Source organism: Scatophagus argus, chromosome 14 (assembly GCF_020382885.2).
Source record: "Scatophagus argus isolate fScaArg1 chromosome 14, fScaArg1.pri, whole genome shotgun sequence".
Lineage (NCBI taxonomy): Eukaryota > Metazoa > Chordata > Actinopteri > Scatophagidae > Scatophagus > Scatophagus argus.
In genome coordinates, this window is record NC_058506.1 from 1,189,934 (window position 1) to 1,207,867 (window position 17,934).

At 39.2% G+C, this 17,934-nt stretch overlaps 1 protein-coding gene across 20 annotated transcripts in view; it reads left to right on the plus strand.

Moving 5' to 3' along the window:
- dlg2 (discs, large homolog 2 (Drosophila)) overlaps nucleotides 1-17,934 on the plus strand; it is a 174,311-nt gene that overhangs the window by 71,123 nt on the left and 85,254 nt on the right. For 14 of the 20 annotated variants that reach the window (XR_006845155.1, XM_046409776.1, XM_046409780.1 and 11 more), the window contains 2 exons: nucleotides 11,506-11,589; nucleotides 13,513-13,677. Coding sequence is in view for 19 of the 20 variants with exons in the window: in XM_046409776.1 (XP_046265732.1) it covers nucleotides 11,506-11,589; nucleotides 13,513-13,677 (249 nt within the window). In the remaining variant the exon portion in view is untranslated. Of the gene's footprint in view, nucleotides 1-3,251; nucleotides 3,549-11,505; nucleotides 11,590-13,512; nucleotides 13,678-17,934 lie in introns of those variants that run through there. The other 6 variants (XM_046409777.1, XM_046409796.1, XM_046409784.1 and 3 more) reach the window with 5 other exon arrangements.

Genomic DNA, 17,934 nt, shown 5'->3' on the forward strand with positions numbered 1-17,934 from the left:
TTTGTTGCTAGTCGCGTTTGACAAAAACGTCGCCAAGATGATTTGGAAAATCGCCAGATTTAGCAAGAAAGTCACCAAATTGGCAACAGTAGAAAAACAGGCTAAGCTAGCTAGTGGGGTTCAACGAACGCTAGACGATTGTAAGATTAGCGTGGAAATCGCTGAAGTGAGTGAATAAGTGTTTGAGTCGAGCAGACGTTCAAAGTAACAATGTGAAGTTACTAGCTGTAGTGAGAGCAAAACAACTTAAGCGTGGTTAAGCTAAGGAACAGCATGAAGCTGGTAGTACCAGTAACACACAACAACAGGAAGTGACGTAGGATGCTTACCGTAGCACAGTGCTGAAAACTCACGTAATGTTCGTGATGCTGTTTTTTCAAACATTGCTGCTTTTTCTAAATAAACACAATCTGTCCGGGCAAACAGCTGTGGCCGTACACTGCACCTTGTAATGACCTTTGTGTAAAAAATATACTCTCTGAAATTGCTTGATATGATTGTATGTGGTCACATATGTATATAACTGTGACTGACCAGTTATTAATTCTGTCCCACCTGCTTTTTGTGAACTTGCATCTTTAATGAGCGTTTGAGACTAGATTTTACTGATTACTTTTAAGACTCTTTGTGGCCTCTCTCCATGTTATATCTCTGACTTCTTAGTAACGTTTGCGCTGGTATGACCAGAGGTCTTTGGTCTCTTCTAAAGGCCCTGCTGACAACTAAAGGGGGACAGAGCATTAGTCATTGCCCCGAGGCACCCACGCAGTGATCTGTCCAACTCTGTCTTTAAGTCACAATTTAAATCACATTTTTATCACTTTTTAACATGAATTGTGAAAAGTTCTCTGTCAATAAAGATTACCTACAACTTATTGGAAGTCACTGTTGTTCAGGCATACAGTGAGGTAGCATGACGTGCTGACAGAGAGATGTAGCAGAAGGTAACTTTTGAACATAACTTACTATTTTGTAATTTTCACCTGGTATGCACACATCTGCACTTCAGCCAGGGCTGTTATCTGTTGCCTGGATGGACGCCAGGTGAGGAGAGTGTTTAGTCTTCAATTTCCAGACACTATTATGGGTCTACCAGAAGACTGTGTGGCTAATTTTTGCTCTGATTGTGCTGGGTGGTGGTATGATATGATAATGATTAGTGTTAGTTATGTTTAGCAGGTTTAATTGTTAATGTTTGAAGGAGAGTAACTAATTTTAGCTGTCCTAAATGTAGATACTATCTAAGAGAGTTAATTTCAAAAGAACAGTGTTACAGAAAGAAACTGAAATAGCAGAAAGACTGATTGTTGAATGACTGGGAAGCTGTGAAATGCAGACTATTTACAGCAGTGGATTCATTCAAGTTCGAGTGAGTGAAAATAAACTACTGTGTGTGCACCCAGTGTAACAGTGTGACTTACTGTGTTTTTAACAGTTTTGGACAACAATGGAGTTTTATGACAGAAGAAAAACATGGTGTATAAAGCTTTGGATTCATACACATTACTTGCTAGGAGTGGTTTGGGTGTGTACATGAGATTTGACATATACTTTAAGGAAACAAGCAGCCACTTACGACGACCACACAGACCTAGAGGAATACACTGAGGCTGTTACGGCATACATCGCAAAATGCACTGATGATGTCACTCACAGCAAAACTATCATAGTTCGTGCTAACCAGAAGCCTTGGCTGACAGGAGAGGTTCATAGGCTCCTGAGGGCTTGGGGCGCAGCCTTTAGGGCTGGTGACAGTGCAGGAATAGCAGCAGCCAGAGCCAACCTTCCCCAGGGCATCAGGGAAGCAAAATGATAATACAGCAAGAAAATATCTGGACACTTCAGCAACACCAGAGTTACACAGTCTCTCTGGCATGGCATTAAAACCCTCACAGACTACGAACCCCTACCATGGACCTGTGAGAGTGACATCACGTTGCTGAACAGACTATATGACTTCTTTGGCCGCTTTTAAACACATAACAACAGACCAGCACATAAGACCACTCCTCCCTAGGACAAACAGGCCATGTGTCTGGCTCCTGCCAGCGTAAAGATCCTCTCAAGGATCAACCCACACAAGGCAGCTGGACCAGTCAGCGTACCTGGTCATGCTCTGAATGACTGTGCCGAGAAGCTCAAGGATGTTTTCGCCTACGTCTTCAACATCTCCCTGAGCCAAGCTGTTGTCCCCACGTGTTTCAAAGCCGCAACCATAACACCAGTTCCAAAGAAGCTCCTCCCATCCAGCTACATGGCCTCAACATCCTCCGCAAATTGGGGAGAGCACGAGTCCCATCCCCCATCATGTGATCATTCTACCGGGGCACCATTGCGAGTGTCCTTACCGGCTGCATCACTGTGTGGTAAGGAGGCTGCAGTGCCCCCTGCTGAAAGACTCTGCATAGTGCATAGTGAATACAGCCAGTAAGTAATCATCGGTGCCCCTTTGTCCTCCCTCATGGACATTTTCCCCACCTGCCTCACCCGCGAGCCATCACGCGAGCATCACTAGTGACACCTCCCACCCCACACACTCCCTCTTCAGCCTCCTGCCCTCAGGGAAAAGGTGCCGGAGCCTTCAAGCCCACTCCACAACACTGTTGAACAGCTTCATCCACCAGGCTGTCAGGATGCTGAACTCTGTCCACTACCTCCCCCCCACCCCCTGACCCCGGATTGTAACACACCCATTTACACAAGGACTTTGCCTCAGCTGTTTTGTCTGTCTCTCTGTGAGAGAGAAAAATTATTTTGGTTCTCCTGTCCTGCACATATAGTGAATTGACAGTAAAAATCTTTGAATCTTTGAATCTTGAATGCCAGAGAAAATTATTGTAATGAACTATTCAAACTATGACAGTGTGTCCTTGAAGAGAATGTTCAGTTTATAGTTTGACTTCTGATTGGGAAGCAATTAAAACATCATGTCCATGGGAAATGTTACATTAAAAGTAGTTGCTTCTGATTTTAATTTTTTGTCAGGTGAAACCTTGGCCAGCAGGGGGCACTATGCAACATCAAGACCGCGAGAGACTTCTTGGTTGACTTCATGTGCCTAGCAGCTACATACACTCACATACAAATGAAACAACAAAAACAGTGACCGTAGCTTTTTATTTATTTATTTTAACAATTATGAAGAAATGGAAAAACAGATTACTTTGATAATGAGTTAATCCTGTCACAGAAATTAGACTAACATGGTGTGATCAAGATAGAGTGGAAAGAGAGAGAGAAAGGAGAGACAGAAACAGTGTGACAGAAGGGGTGGGGGTGGGGGCAGAGTGCAAGTGTGTGTGAGATAAAGCCTGTATACAAAACCTTTCTCTCATGAAATGCGAACACTGTTTCCAGCTTTCCTGTTCGGTTCGACTCTAGCTTCTCATCTTTCTGCCTTGAAGCTCTGTGCTGCAGCAGAGTCAGTCCAGCCGGTCTTTATTACAGGAATGTCTCCTATAGTAAAAAGTCCAGAGTGCACCCCAGTGCTGTGCCACTGCAAAGTTGCCTGCACTAACAACACTTTGTCGTTGATGTTTGGATGCAAGGTAGGTTGCAGACAACTCTTTTTGCTTCAGCAGTAAATTTCTCTGTTAGTGGCTGACTCTGAGCATTATCCTGTGCCTCTGTCTCTTTTATTGTATTATACCTGATCAAAGTTAAAATGTAATGGGATAATGATTAGACTAGTTGTGTTCCTCGACAAGCTGACAAGTTATGAAAATATTTTGATTCTTATCTGAAAAGCAGTGCTAGGCTTATTTTTTCAGTGTGCAGCCCTTCAAGCTGCATTATTGCTGATCAGTGCTTACTAATGCTGATAATTTATTGCAGTGACAGGTTAGAATTACTCCTGCCTTTAATCCACTTTAACGCAGAGCAAACACTCTTCTTTCTTCTCCTCTATCTCCTATTTTTCTGTATTTTTTGCCTTGAACAATAGTTTCATATCAGCATATCGGACCCCAGAGTTGTCTTTGAATGTATAGTCACCGCTATGAAATTATCATATAAAATTATTAATCAGGAAGTGAATATTGGATGACTTTTTTTCTGCAACTATGTGTGATGTGTCTGACACTTTCAAGGAAACTTTTTTGGATCCTGAAACAAAATTGAAACAAAACTCTTTTTTCAAGAGTACAGAAATTTATCAGAAAATATTCCATAACATATCTAAATAAGGATTATCATTAAGTGGAAGTGTGCGATCTGGACAAAAAATAATAATAATAATCATCATCTATTTAATAGCAATCTCAATCCACAATTTAAATTGCAATCTTTTTCTCAATTTTGAAATGTGCTGTAAACTATAGCGAAACTTGTCTATATCATGAATTTCTCCATTTGCACCATTAAAATACTATTGCATTAATGAGTCTTTTTTGGCACAGGCACTATGATGCTAGCTGTAACTTGCTGTGCACTGTTTACAGTAAGTCACCCAAGGAAAAGCCTCGTAAAGTAATTCGTGCGTTCAGTCTGTTGATTTGGTAACATAGATGTGCTAGTCGGTAAGGTCATGCGAAGTTTGGAAACCAAAGGTGGCATTGAATATCACAATCTCTACGTGTTAGAGTACAGTGAAAAGTAGATGGGGGACACCTGTACTGCCTACATGTACACATCAGCAGTTTTGAGTTGAACACTTCTTGAGAAGCTGCATTGTCGGTTTTGAGCTGGTAAAAAACACACAAAGCAGTTTTTCTTTTGCTTTCCCAGTACAGTACAACATCCACTTGAATACTGTTTGTTATATGTAGCAGACTAGTTCAGCGTGCCAGTGTGCCTGCCGATCAATACTTCAATGATTCATTTTTTATAAACTGTCAGCAATGTAGATAAAATGTTCAACATGGTTATACATTTTTTGTTTGAACATCTACTTTAAATACATAGTTATATTTGTTTGAGATCTCTTCTTAAGTGAGTGATGAAGACAAAGTGTTTGTGTCCAGGAATGATTGGCAACAAAGATTTCTACAGCACAACAGACCATAGCAAAAGTTGGGGTAAAATGTGAATAAAAACAGAATGGAATAATTTGCAAATAAAGAGTATACAGATAACAGTCCTGTCAAGTGTTTCTGAGCCCAGGTCGTAATATCCTAAAAAGAATCATTTCTATCACAAACTGATGAACCTCAGCCCATCCTTAAACAACCAAGATTTTTGAGGATACGCCTCTCATACCCAAACATAATATTATTATATTTTACCAATGAACCTGTGTACCTGTGGAATGTTCCAAACTGGTGTCTTTTGAGCATTTCACAACTTTCCCAGTCTTTTGTTGCCCCAGTCTTAGCTTGTTTTAAAGGTCTTGTTGGTATCAAATTCAGAATAAGCAGATATGTGCAAAAATCAATAATTAATCAAAATTGTGAGGTAAAACGAATGAAATGAAATACATTGTCTTTGTTTTTTTTTCAGTTGGGTGTATGTCAAAAGGATTAGTCAAAACACTAGAGAATAGGAGAAGAGATTCTAAATGTAGGTATATAAAGAAAGAGGTCAATGCACACAACTGCTAGAAGATTCCACACTAAATCTACACAGAGGCTCTGAATCTGCCCTTGGCCATGCCATCCCACATTTACATCTTGCTGGTTAGGGCTGTAATGAACATCAGAGAGGAGGTGACCTCTCAGTGAAGCATGACAACACTACACGTGAGTGGTTACGCTTTGCACACATCTCTGCTCAAGCAGCCCCAGGTGGTGGTGATGGCAACTGTGGGTCTTCCATTCCAGACAGAGAGGTATCATAAACTCTGGGTCTATTACTGGTCTATTTACTCTGTGAACCTAACCTGCTCCATGCCTGACAGGTTTTCTTCAACAATCTCTTTGTTTCTCCCTGACCCCTCTCCTTATTCTGAGCCTGAAGGGCACACTGTTTCATTTCATCATTTATACAGTTAATATCACAGCACATACTGAAATGCATTAATTTATTATAATATTATTAATATTATTGTAACATTTCAACCTGCTGGTGGCCCTGGGGGCGCCAACACCATTGCTAGTCAATACCTCGTGGCATTCTCTGTTGAACTGCACAATAAGGCATAGTTTATTGTTCATAGTTTACTGTGATTGGTGCCAAGTTTGGTTTAAAATGGCTTGTTAAACAGAACCTTTTCAACGGCGACAGTTTTTTTTACTGCCCATAATGTGAATATGGTGTACAGAAAGTGTGGAGTCATACTTGTCACAGTACCTACGGTCCCTGAAGGCAACGCGATAGAGGAACGTCCTCAGCCTTTTTTGTTATGCTGTAACCAATGATTCCATGCCCCTCTAAGCTGATGCCACACCCCCCACGCCAGATCCGGGCCAAGAGTTTGAAACTGAAAAGATTTAAAAGTGAAAAAAAGATCTGAAACCTGAAAAAATAAGATTTGAAACTGTAAAAAAAGAAGGTGAATCTGAAAACACAAAATCTGCGACTGAAATAAATAAGACCTCAGATATTGAAATATATATGAAAGTGAAAATTGAAAATTTAAGAACTGAAGTACAATGTTGTATTTTTCAGATTTCAAAATTGAAATTTCAACTTTCAAGTTCAAATCTTTTTTTCAAATTAATGAAACTTTTGGCCTTGATTTGACTCCATATATAAGCTATATTGTCCTTTAACACCGTGTAACACTGTGTTCCCCTGCACTGAAACATTTGGCATATATTGCTATAATAATCACTGTTTAAATGAAACAAATCTGTATTCTGAAGTTTTAGACACATAAGACACTAATTAATAGTCAGTTTATTGCAGTCAACTTTATCACCCATTAAGGAAAGTCCTGTGATAATGTTAACTTATTGACTCATTTCTCCGCTTCATTTTGTGTGCCTCCACACCAGCGATATTTAGCTAAGGACATAATGCGAGGATTATAGTTAGTCTACATCAGTTGCAGAGGCCGTGCTGCACTACATGCAGATGGAACTCCTCCTGCCATGACTTTTGCCATGACTATTGACTTTTGGTAACTTACTAGTTTATCCAGTTATGTCATCTCCTAGAATTTCTTTGTATTAGTAATTTTAATGATTATTTTCATCATAAGTCTTGACCATCACAACTCCATTAAATCACAGCAAAAGCAAGTTAAGCAGTGTGGTGGTTCGCAGTGAGCTTGGTTAAAACCAATGAAATGCAAATGGAAAGAAAATAATTTTCAGCTCAGGCTTCAGGCTTCAGATGCCGTTGTGTATCCAGAGCATGAGTGATGTTACCCACTTCTGTAGTGATTCTCTCACACAGTAGTAGTAGGTCACTGGGCTTCTCCCAGGCTTGAGGTCAAATGGCTTGGATTGGTACAGTAGATATGGGTTTAGCTCCAAGCCTTCCTTCTTCTACTTGCTTAGCACGAATTTCACCTCATTATAGCAATTCTGCTGGCTGCTTATCAGTGCATTATGGCCTAATATAAGCTAGTGACACTAAAACAGAAAAGCCAATACATGATCTGTAACTCAACTGTTATTATTGTTATTTTAGTACAGTTATTATTGGAAATCTTGTTAGATGAAGGATACTGGTGAATGTTAAAGGAATGTTTAATATTTAAATAATAGACAAAAACTGCAGTTCCAGAAATATTGCTTCATCTCTCTCTGCTGGAGTAGTTTCCACTATTTACCACTGCATTATGTCAGTGAAGTTAGCACTGTTTAAACACAGTCTATAGCTGATATGAAATTCATGTAGATTATCAGAGCAAAGAGATGTGACAAAGTCCTTGTAATTCATTTTGTCACAGCCAGTCACAATGTATGGAATACATTTGCTGATGTTCCACCTGACATGTCATTACAAAATGAATCTCATTTGTTGAACTATAGATTACATAGACTGTGCATAAAATGTGTAATTTCGGCTATGGTGTGCTTGTAATTTCTATATTTAGACCCTCTCCTCTTGCCCATTAATTCTGCTATTTTAAGCCAAACAGCAGTAGTCACTGCAGACACCTGCCTTCTTGTCCCTGCAACACACTCCAGTGGAAAGAACATCTGTGTTTGGGAAGTGCCTATACAGTCCAAAAGCACACACACAAACACTCACACAGAGCTTCTGGCCTGCTTGTGTCCTCACCTCTTTAGAGGATGGCTGAGAAAAAGTGAGCATGGTCATCACATTGTCAGGATGTTCATTTTTAATTTTTATTTATGTTGCAGCTGGAGATTGGAATCCAAATTAGGCTGATGCTGAAGCTAGATACATAATAGTAACAATGGCCCATGGTGTACCAGGGAACCACTCTCATCAGTTTAGGAAGTGGGGTGGCTATGTATGAATCAAACAACTACCACTTACAACCACCTTTATGTTGAACTGAAACAACACAATCGGAGATTCAGGCAAGCGAATAATGGTTATAGGGGAGTACATTGAATAACGTCAACAGCACCACTCAGGAGAAGATATCCATGGAAACAAAAGGAGAGAGACACAATGAGTACATGTATCAGTTTGTGAGAGATAGGAAACCTCCATATATACCTAGAAGGAGAGAAGTGAAACTGAAACTTGCCACGTAATTAAGTCAAAGATAATATGTGACAACCTTAGTCCTTACGAGCTGTCAGTTTAAACATTATAATGAAAGATACAGAGGTTTGTTGTGTTTTTTAGTCTTTTTTATACTTTATAAGGCTATTGCATCTAACACTAAATAATAAAAGGAGTAAATGAAAAAAAAAAACAAGAGTTTGAATGAGTCAGTTTTGTTTCCATGCTGTCAGCATGCCTCTATGAATGGCTTTATGATTTTGATGTTGCACTGATTTGGTCAGTTTGGTCCAATTATTAAGTTGATTGATTTCCTTTGAATTCTTCATGAATATGTATAAACCCCTGACTTTTCATCGCGCACCAAAATGCTGTCAGAGATAAAAGAATTATTAAAAAATTAAGTCAAGAAATTAAACTATTTTGGAGGATGAGAAATCTGAGAGCCTGTGGAAAGAAGCTGCTCTAGTTTGGTAGTGGTATAACAGTGGATACTTCTGTATCACTTGTCAGACATCAGAAAGATGAACATGTTATGGCTGCAGTGGATGTTGTCTTTTCCTGTATTTTGGACCCCGAGTAGACACCTTTGTTCATTCGTCCATAAGGCACTTGACTTCACCAGTATCACTGATGCTTGGTAGATGAGTACCAACGATGTTCTGGATGGTTTTAATCATCTACTGCAGAGCCTTCCTGTCCTGGGCTGTTCACATCCCGTGACAGTTTGTTATTTACAAGATGTGTTATGTATTATCATTATGAGTAAATAGCTGTAATACTTCTTTCAAGGTGGAATATAAGGCTATAAAGGCTAGCTGTTATTGTAGCACTGTAGTCTAAACAAGAAACACAAACAGACCCAAATGTACATTTCTCTACACATCACCGCAACAGAAAACTAAGGGAAACACTGTTCTCTTCTTGGTATCAGGTGTTTTCACGCAAACCCTTCATAGAGATTGATTTATGTGTTAAAAAAAACAGCAACAACAGAAAAAAACACAGGGAACCCATTATTGCTGCTGCACCAGTGCAACATTGCATTATCACACTGAAACATTGTGCAACACTATCTCCTGCCATCTAATTAATTCTATGGAAAGGCAGTTATTACAGAGTGCACTGAAAAATTGATTCTGTAACTTGAATGAAACCTCCTACCTGTGTCCTACCTAATAGATTACTGAAAATAGCAGCACAGAGGTAGGGAGTTGCCATGCATGAACAGAACTTCACACTTTGGTTTCCTTCCTTTATTTTAACTGAATGCAGGTGTCGACACCACAAATGTTGACACTGTGGAGGTGCCAAAACCAAAAGTGTTGACACCTTTGACACCAAAAAGTACCATAATTTCCAGACTATAAGCTGCTACCTTTTTCACATGCTTTGAACCCTGCGGCTTAAACAATGATCTGGCTAATTTATGGATTTTGCTTCAAGACCAAAGTGACATTATATATGTACAAGTTTTTTTTTTTTTTAAATTTAGTGGGTGCGGCTTAATTTGGAAGGTCTCTTTACTAGGCAAGCCGTGACAGCTGAGACTTCCAAGCAAACTTTTCGGAAGAGATGAGTTGTTTTTATCTTGTTTAGGTGCTTCACTGTGGGTAGAGGAGTCATAGAAAAAACGCAATAGAAACTCTCTGAAAAGTCTTTTTCACAGATTTCTAGGTTTAGATGGCTTAATGTGGACATGGTCTTGACTGAGAACAGCATAGCTCATGACTCCATCTCTGTTCAGCTGCTAATTATAAAGTCTTACAAAGCTACCCACCAGCAGATGAATGTTGGTGATGACGGTGTATTTAAGCTCTTAGGGTGTTAAGACAAAGATCATACGACTGCTCAAACTGATTTTTAGTTTTGGGTTTTGTAGCATAGTGTGCATACTATATATCTGTACACCAGTACAGTGTGTCTGTGTATCATGTATAATATCAGCCATTGTTCTGTACTCACTTATCCTGTGCAGGATTTTAAAAGTGCTACAATGAACAGAAAGTGACAAATCAAGTTCCTTTGTCTTGTCACCTTTTCATTTCTTTTACATCTTTCTACAGTGGATAATGCATGCACAGAAACAGCTCAGGAAAAAATACAGAATGCACTATTTTTAGTAGCCCTGGTAGCAGATATATCAGGGCCTAGAGCTGCGTCCTCATAATACAGAGTGCGTTCCTTTACATTGCTTTCTTTGGGCATCAGCAAAAATAACTCACTGATCACTGGAGCATTACAATTGGTTTGCATCTCAGTGATGCAGCAAGCCACTCTCTCTGCATGAAGATCACTTCAGTTTGAGTAACCCCTTGTTCTCTGAATTTGTTGTATCTATGAATTGTTATTTAGTCCCTCTCATTGTGTCCAGATTGATTTTGACAGCCATTCTCTCCATTGCTTGCGAGATGATTAGATCAAATGTTGCCTTGACACCAAGGTCTACGTCCAAATTCACATTGTTGACATTTGTTAAAGACATGAGTCTCTCACTTAAAATGATACAATCATGTTGATGAGGACTGCTGTACTAATTCTTATATTTGGTTAAAATGCTAAATGCCTATATGGCTATTTGTCTATTTGAGAGAAAGAGAGAAAGAGTCAGTGAATCCTCACACATCTACTACTTAACAATTCAGTTTTACCTGAGGATGTATCCATGTCATGTATTATTGTTTATCATGTCTCTATATATGTACATATGTATATATCTGTATAGATATATAGAAATAAATATATATCTGTGATTGTTGTGTGTTTCAGTTCATAATCACCCTAACTGCTGTCCTGCATGTGCTGACTTATGAATGAGCTTCTCAGCCCCCTGTTCTCCTGATGATGTTTTTGCTTCTGTATGAGTGAGCTGGTTGTATGCTTGGGATCTTGGACACGATCGTTTATGGACATGATGACTTAGTGACACCTATTATGTTTGCTTATAGTGGTCACATATGGTCCTGTTGCTCTCTCCAGAACAGGCCACCAGCAGTACAGGGGTCACCCCACAACGGCCAGCCCTCACCCTGCATGAACCCTGCCTTGACGAACGCTCCCTGGGTGAGAGAGGGGAGCCATGCCACCATACCTCAGTATTTACTGACATGATAAGACAAGTTATGACTTATTTCTAAGTTTGAAGTGAGAAGTAGATTTCATCATGTCGATGCACTGTGAAGTTAATTCACTCCATTGTGTGTTCACTGGCTCACAACTTAGAGCCATTTGTGACCGTCATGACCATTACTGTTACTCTTATATTCATATAGTTCATTTTGGCATTATTCGTATCAACAGTAGATTTACACATTAACCAGGGATCCATTTTGCGTCATGTAAATCTGTTGTTGTTGCAGAACGTACTATGCGTATCCAAGAAAACATTACAACAATGGAAGTGTCTGTGTAGCACTGGGTCACTTGCTTCAGATAAATAACAAATTTCCGTTTATCATAATTATACATTCACAAAACACTAATTTCAGCAAAAAATGGAAGTTCTCTTTAGTGTTGACATGCCTGGTTTGAGAAAAAAAATGACCTACTCTAATGGGGTTAAATTTCCACTTTTGAACTTTTAAGTGAAACTTAAATAATCACAGAAAAAAAATAGAAATTATTAACTTATTTTCATTATTTTGAAAATACTGCTCGTGTACACTGTACAGAGTGTATGTTTATGTAATTCAATTCAATTCAATTTAGTTTTATTTATTTATTTATATAGCACCTTATACAATCAAAATTGTCTCTAGGTGCTTTACAGAGTCCCAGAGCCTGAACCCCCGAGCAAGTAGACAGTAGCAAGGAAAAACTCCCTTTTAACAGGAAGAAACCCTGAGCAGGACCCGGTTCGCAAGGGAGAACTATCCTGCTGATAGTCAGCCGGGTGAAGGGGGGGGTAGACAGGACAGAGAGGATGAAAGAAAGAGAGAGAGAGAAACATACATGCAATAAACATCATACATTACAAAGGACAAACATGACAGGTTGTTATAATTGGAATTCTGAAGACTATGTATTGTATGTATTTGTTTTTTAGCTGATATGTTGTTCAAGTTAGTTATAATAGCACTACATAGAAGAACAACATTGGCAGATGTTGATAGTAGACACTAAACAATAAATTCCAGATGGACACAGCATCAGGATAACCGTACAATCTGATTTTTAAGCCCTGCAGTAAAAAGCCTGCCTTGCAGTGAAGCTTTTGTTGACTGTGTCAGAGTGTAAATTTCACTTCATGGTCAGTTTGAGGTGACAGTCTGTGGTGTTGTTGTATTGGTTCCGTAAAGGTGTGGAGAAATTCTTGCTTCAGAGTTATATGAGTACCAACCCCTTTCTTTCTTCATGAAGACTAAACTTGTAGAAAGTGTAGCTTGAAAATCATTTTTCAAGAAAACACAAATCTCTAAATAAAGTATTTTATGATGAAAAATATTTTTTAAATGAGCCTAATCAGCATACAGAAGGTACAAAATAATAAATTCTAAATGAGACATGTATTTTAGAAATAATTATGTGCAACAAATGTCATTTTAATTAAAACCTTATAACTACATTGTGTATCTGCTCCTTCTCTGAGTGCGTTATAGTTTTCCCATATTGGTATTTATATGCCATTATCTGTTTCAGTTTCATTGTTTATCAGGAAGAAACCTTTAAAAATATACAAAAACAGACATCATTCTTTTCATAGGTCAGAGTATTTAAGCATTATCCAATAAGTGCACTAAGAAAAGGAAACATTGAAAATGATGATATAAATATGAATTTCCCACAATGAAGCTGGTACAGATTTTATGATGGTGTATTATTTAGCATTTCTCCTGTCATATCTGAGAACAGGAACGCAAACTCTGTGCTTACATTTTGCTTCTTTTTTCCACCAGTGTGATCTTATTCATTTTCTTTCTCTCTCTCTCTCTCTCTGTCCACCCCTTTCTCTTTCTCTCCTCTTTCCATCTCCCTCTCCACTCTCAGCAGTACCACTACCAAGAAGGCGACTCGCCGCCTCTTGACCAGGGATTCCCGCGGCTCACCAACGAAGTGCGCGCCCCTGAGCTCGTGCACGTGTCCGAGAAGAACCTGTCTGAGATTGAGAACGTGCACGGCTATGTGTCCCATTCCCACATCTCTCCTCTCAAGGTCAGTACGCCAATCTCTCCCTTGATTGTACACATGGCTGAGAAACCACCACTGTCTTACTTCACCCCAACTCAGCAGCATGGACAACTGCCAGTGTTCATTTTATATAAATTCATACTACTTTTGTGTTTTGTTAAGCAAATGAAAAGAAGTGCTAAACAGTTACTCACAGTGCTCGTACCATGACTACTGATTAGGTAGTAAAGAGAATCAGAAGGAAAGACAGCACACTAAGATAAATTATAGAGCACAGTTATGGCTAAATTCAGGCCAATACTGAGATTATTTTTTTGTGCAACGTTAGTGTTTCCTCCTTGTTTTTCCTATCCCTCCCTTTTGATATGCCAATAAACACTAATAATCTGGTTATCAGTTTGCAGTTTCAGTGTTTCATTAGGACAGGAAATAATAAAATACTGTCTTCACATCTTGTCTTCACTGTGCTTAAACCATTGCTTGAACACATTTTCCCTCTGCATTGTCTTGATCAACAAAGTGCTAGTGTGTGTCCTGACCTGGAGGCCAGCCTCTGACATCTCAGTGCCTCTCTGTTCCCCAGCTTGAGAAAAAAAGACATTCCAGACATGCAATACTGTATTATTGAGTCCAGTCAATAATACGTTATTGAGCCTGGTCCTGCTTGATCCCACAGTAAAATGAATATGAAAGCTCAGGTAGCAGTTCAGCCGGCAGATGAGTTTGTTGTGAAGCGGTTGGGTTTTTGTTGAGGTTTGAGCCAGCAGAGGGCAATGTTGGAAATGAAAAGAAGTTTTATGATGTCAGCAGTTTATTTCAAGAAGTGTTTGACATTCTTGGCCAGCCATTGATTGTTTCAGAGAATTCCTTGCATTTACATTTGCTCTGTTTGGGTTCACAGAAGCACAGGCAAAAACCTAGAGCAACACTCGCTGAGGTCTTTTTTATTTAATCCCAGTTATTGCCGAAATTTAATGATATGATTAATATTACTTTGATAAATGCAAGGTTTGTGAATCTAATAATCATAGCCTGGGCAGCTTTATATTATTAAAAATGAAAGTTTGGGTTGGTTCCTTGGTTGATTTTAAAACAGTCAGGTTAGAATATATTTAAATAAACAACCTTGTTAGTAGGGAGATGGGCAGTCACTGGTTTTACTAGTGATGCCATAGAAACAGTAATACAATAAGAGGATACTGCATGATGCTGATATCCATTCCTCATAGAAACATAGTCTACAGTATAACTAAGTACCATATGTTAAGAAATGATTTCAGTATCCTCTGGTGTAATTGACTTTACAGCCTTTAGGTTAGGTTGTAATATATGTAATAATAATGCTAATTTTCTTTTGATTGACTGTATTGACTGTACTGTATTGGTTAGAATACATTTATTTGGATGCTTGTTTTGATTTAGTGAAGACCTTTGGAATGATCTGCTGCACAATAACAGAAATATGATCATATTATTAAATAACTATAATAATCAAATTGGTTAGATGATGATGATAATGCTCTTTAAATACAAGATCCTCATTCCTAATTGTTTCCTTTTTACATGTGAGACATGGCCGATGCTTTAGTTCTGTTTTGACCCTCTTCCTGTGCTGTGTAATGAGGTGATACCCGTGCCTTGATGTAATCTAGCAGACCGCCAATGACATCTGTTGGTAATGAACCTGCAGAGGATGCCAGATGTCTCACTGGTTATTTTTATAGTAATGTCTCACAGTTGGTGAGATAACTGCTCATGTCAGTGTGACATGCAGTAGTGGTATAGCCCAAAGAACCTCGAACCAACATTTGGGTTCGGCAAACCATTGGATTGGACTGTATTTTTTGAAGAAGGCTGTTTGTGATTTTAGGTACCAGCAGAGAGAAAAGCCCAATTAGCAGGTAGGGACACATATGCTGTCTGAATCTTAATGAGTGATACTTTCAAGTATTGTTGCAAAATTGTGTGAGTGTTGACAATTGGCATTCATTCAGCCAATGTTGGTATGCTTTTAGAGTGCTGTAGTGATCATCAGTGAATTTGATTTTGCACATGCAGTCAGTCAGCATTGCTGGGTAAGAATATCATCTGCACTGACCGAAAAAATGTAGGAAGTAAGAGTGATCCATTCACCTTCATCCTCATTCAATCTTAACCCCTTTGAACATTTTTCCCTTCTCGTCCCTTCAGTATGTCATAGACAGAGTCACCTTTATCCATGCCTTTTTATCCTGATCCATTAGGCTTTCTCTCTCTCTCTCTTTCCCTCTCTTTTCTCAAGTATACAGGCTAGTGATGTTGTCTTTCGTTTCTTACCTGCAGCCTGCACTGGTTACCCATTTTGATCTTGCATACCCGGGTGTGACCACAGCAAACTACATGGCAAGTTTTGTTTCATTTGTTTTGTTTTTTACTCCAGTTGCAACTCAATCCCACACATTTTCTTGGGGGGAGGCATTACTTAAAACTCTTCTCACATATTTGGGTTCTTGTATCAGATGATTAATGTCCCCCTTGTTGCTGCATGGACTTTGTTGTCAATCTTTCCTTTATGTGGGTTACTGCCACTTTTTTTTTTTTTAAATCATGCCCACACTTTACTGAAATGGTCTTATGCGTGATTGTGATCCATTTGCTTGCCAGCGAATCCCATGTGCTTGTTGTGGTGTTACTGTGATCTGGTGCTAATCTGTGTGTGTTAATGGTCTTGTATTATATTTTGAGGGGTCATGGGATTAATGAAGCCTATACAATAATATACACAGTTACTATTAGTGAGGAAAGGCACAGCATGCTACAGTGGACTGTGTGTAAACATAGAGAATATAGTACTGTATAGTTGTAGTGTTTGTGTATGGTTTTCGTGATGCTTGGGAAAGAAAGCAAGTCAAGGGAATTTGCCCACGATACACCCTCACTGCACAAAGTAAAATATCGTTGATGAAGAAGACATCTCTTTTTTTTTTCAGGTTTATCCCTTCAGGACATACTTCCTAATTAAATGCTCTATAACTCAGATTTTGTGAGGCACATTTGATGAGATACCATGTGTTTTATTGTTCAATTTCACAAAAACTTAGTAAAAACTTTATAGAGGGGCTTTTAGAGGACAAATCTGTGAGCTAGGAAATGAAGGTATATGTTTCATAAGTAAGGCTCATCGTTTCCAAACACCTGGAATTGTCAGGTTCAGACATACTAACAAAAACACTAGGCAAAGTGTTGGTAAAAAACAGGCCAAAGTCAAAAACCACAAGGAAGAGAAACTAGACAAGAAAGAATTCAACACGAGGGACCGTTGCCAGAAAGCTACGCTCTAAAGATGCAGACAATCTGACAAAACACATTGGGAAAGACAGGTATATGTATACACACACGAGGGGAGGAGCTAATGAGACACAGGTGAACACAATGACAATCAAACACAGATGAAAACAATAGACAATCACAGGAATTAAAGACACCAACATAGAACACAAACGGGAAGTGAGGGAATCCCTATAAAATAAAACAGGAAATCAAAGCCAAACAGACTGAACAGTATGAGACCTGACAGGAATCAGATGAAATGATTGGTTTGAGCTGTTTCTCAGTGTGTTCTCACACAGAAAAGACTTGCATACCTTGTCTCGTTTTCATACCATTAAAAATTGTTTTTTTGACTTTGGAACAGTTCTACCAATTCTAACATGTCACTTGCTCGTGCTTATCACTTATCACGTGTTCTGGTAACGTGTGATGTCCTTATTAATTATTCTTGACATTTTATTAATTTAATGATTACCAAAAAAAATAAATCAGTCATATAATGTTGGCATTATAATCAGGTACTTCCAGTTCTACTTTGCTCTTTTTTCCTCAATTTTCTCACGTGTACATCTTCTCAGATAACTATTGACTTTCTCTAGGTTTAATTTCCTGGTGGATTGGTTTCCTCATGGGCGGCACGGTGGTGCAGTGGTTAGCACTGTCGCCTCATAGCAAGAGGGTACCCGGTTCGAATCCCGGTCTGGGCCCTTCTATGTGGAGTTTGCATGTTCTCCCTGTGCCTGCATGGGTTTTCTCTGGGTTCTCCGGCTTCCTCCCACAATACCAAAAACATGCACATTAGGTTAATCGGCTACTCTAAATTGCCCCTAGGTGTGAGTGTGAGAGTGTGTGGTTGTCTGTCTTTGTGTGTTGGCCCTGCGATTGACTGGCGACCAGTCCAGGGTGTACCCCGCCTCTCGCCCGTAGTCAGCTGGGATAGGCTCCAGCTCCCCCGCGACCCTGACGGATAAG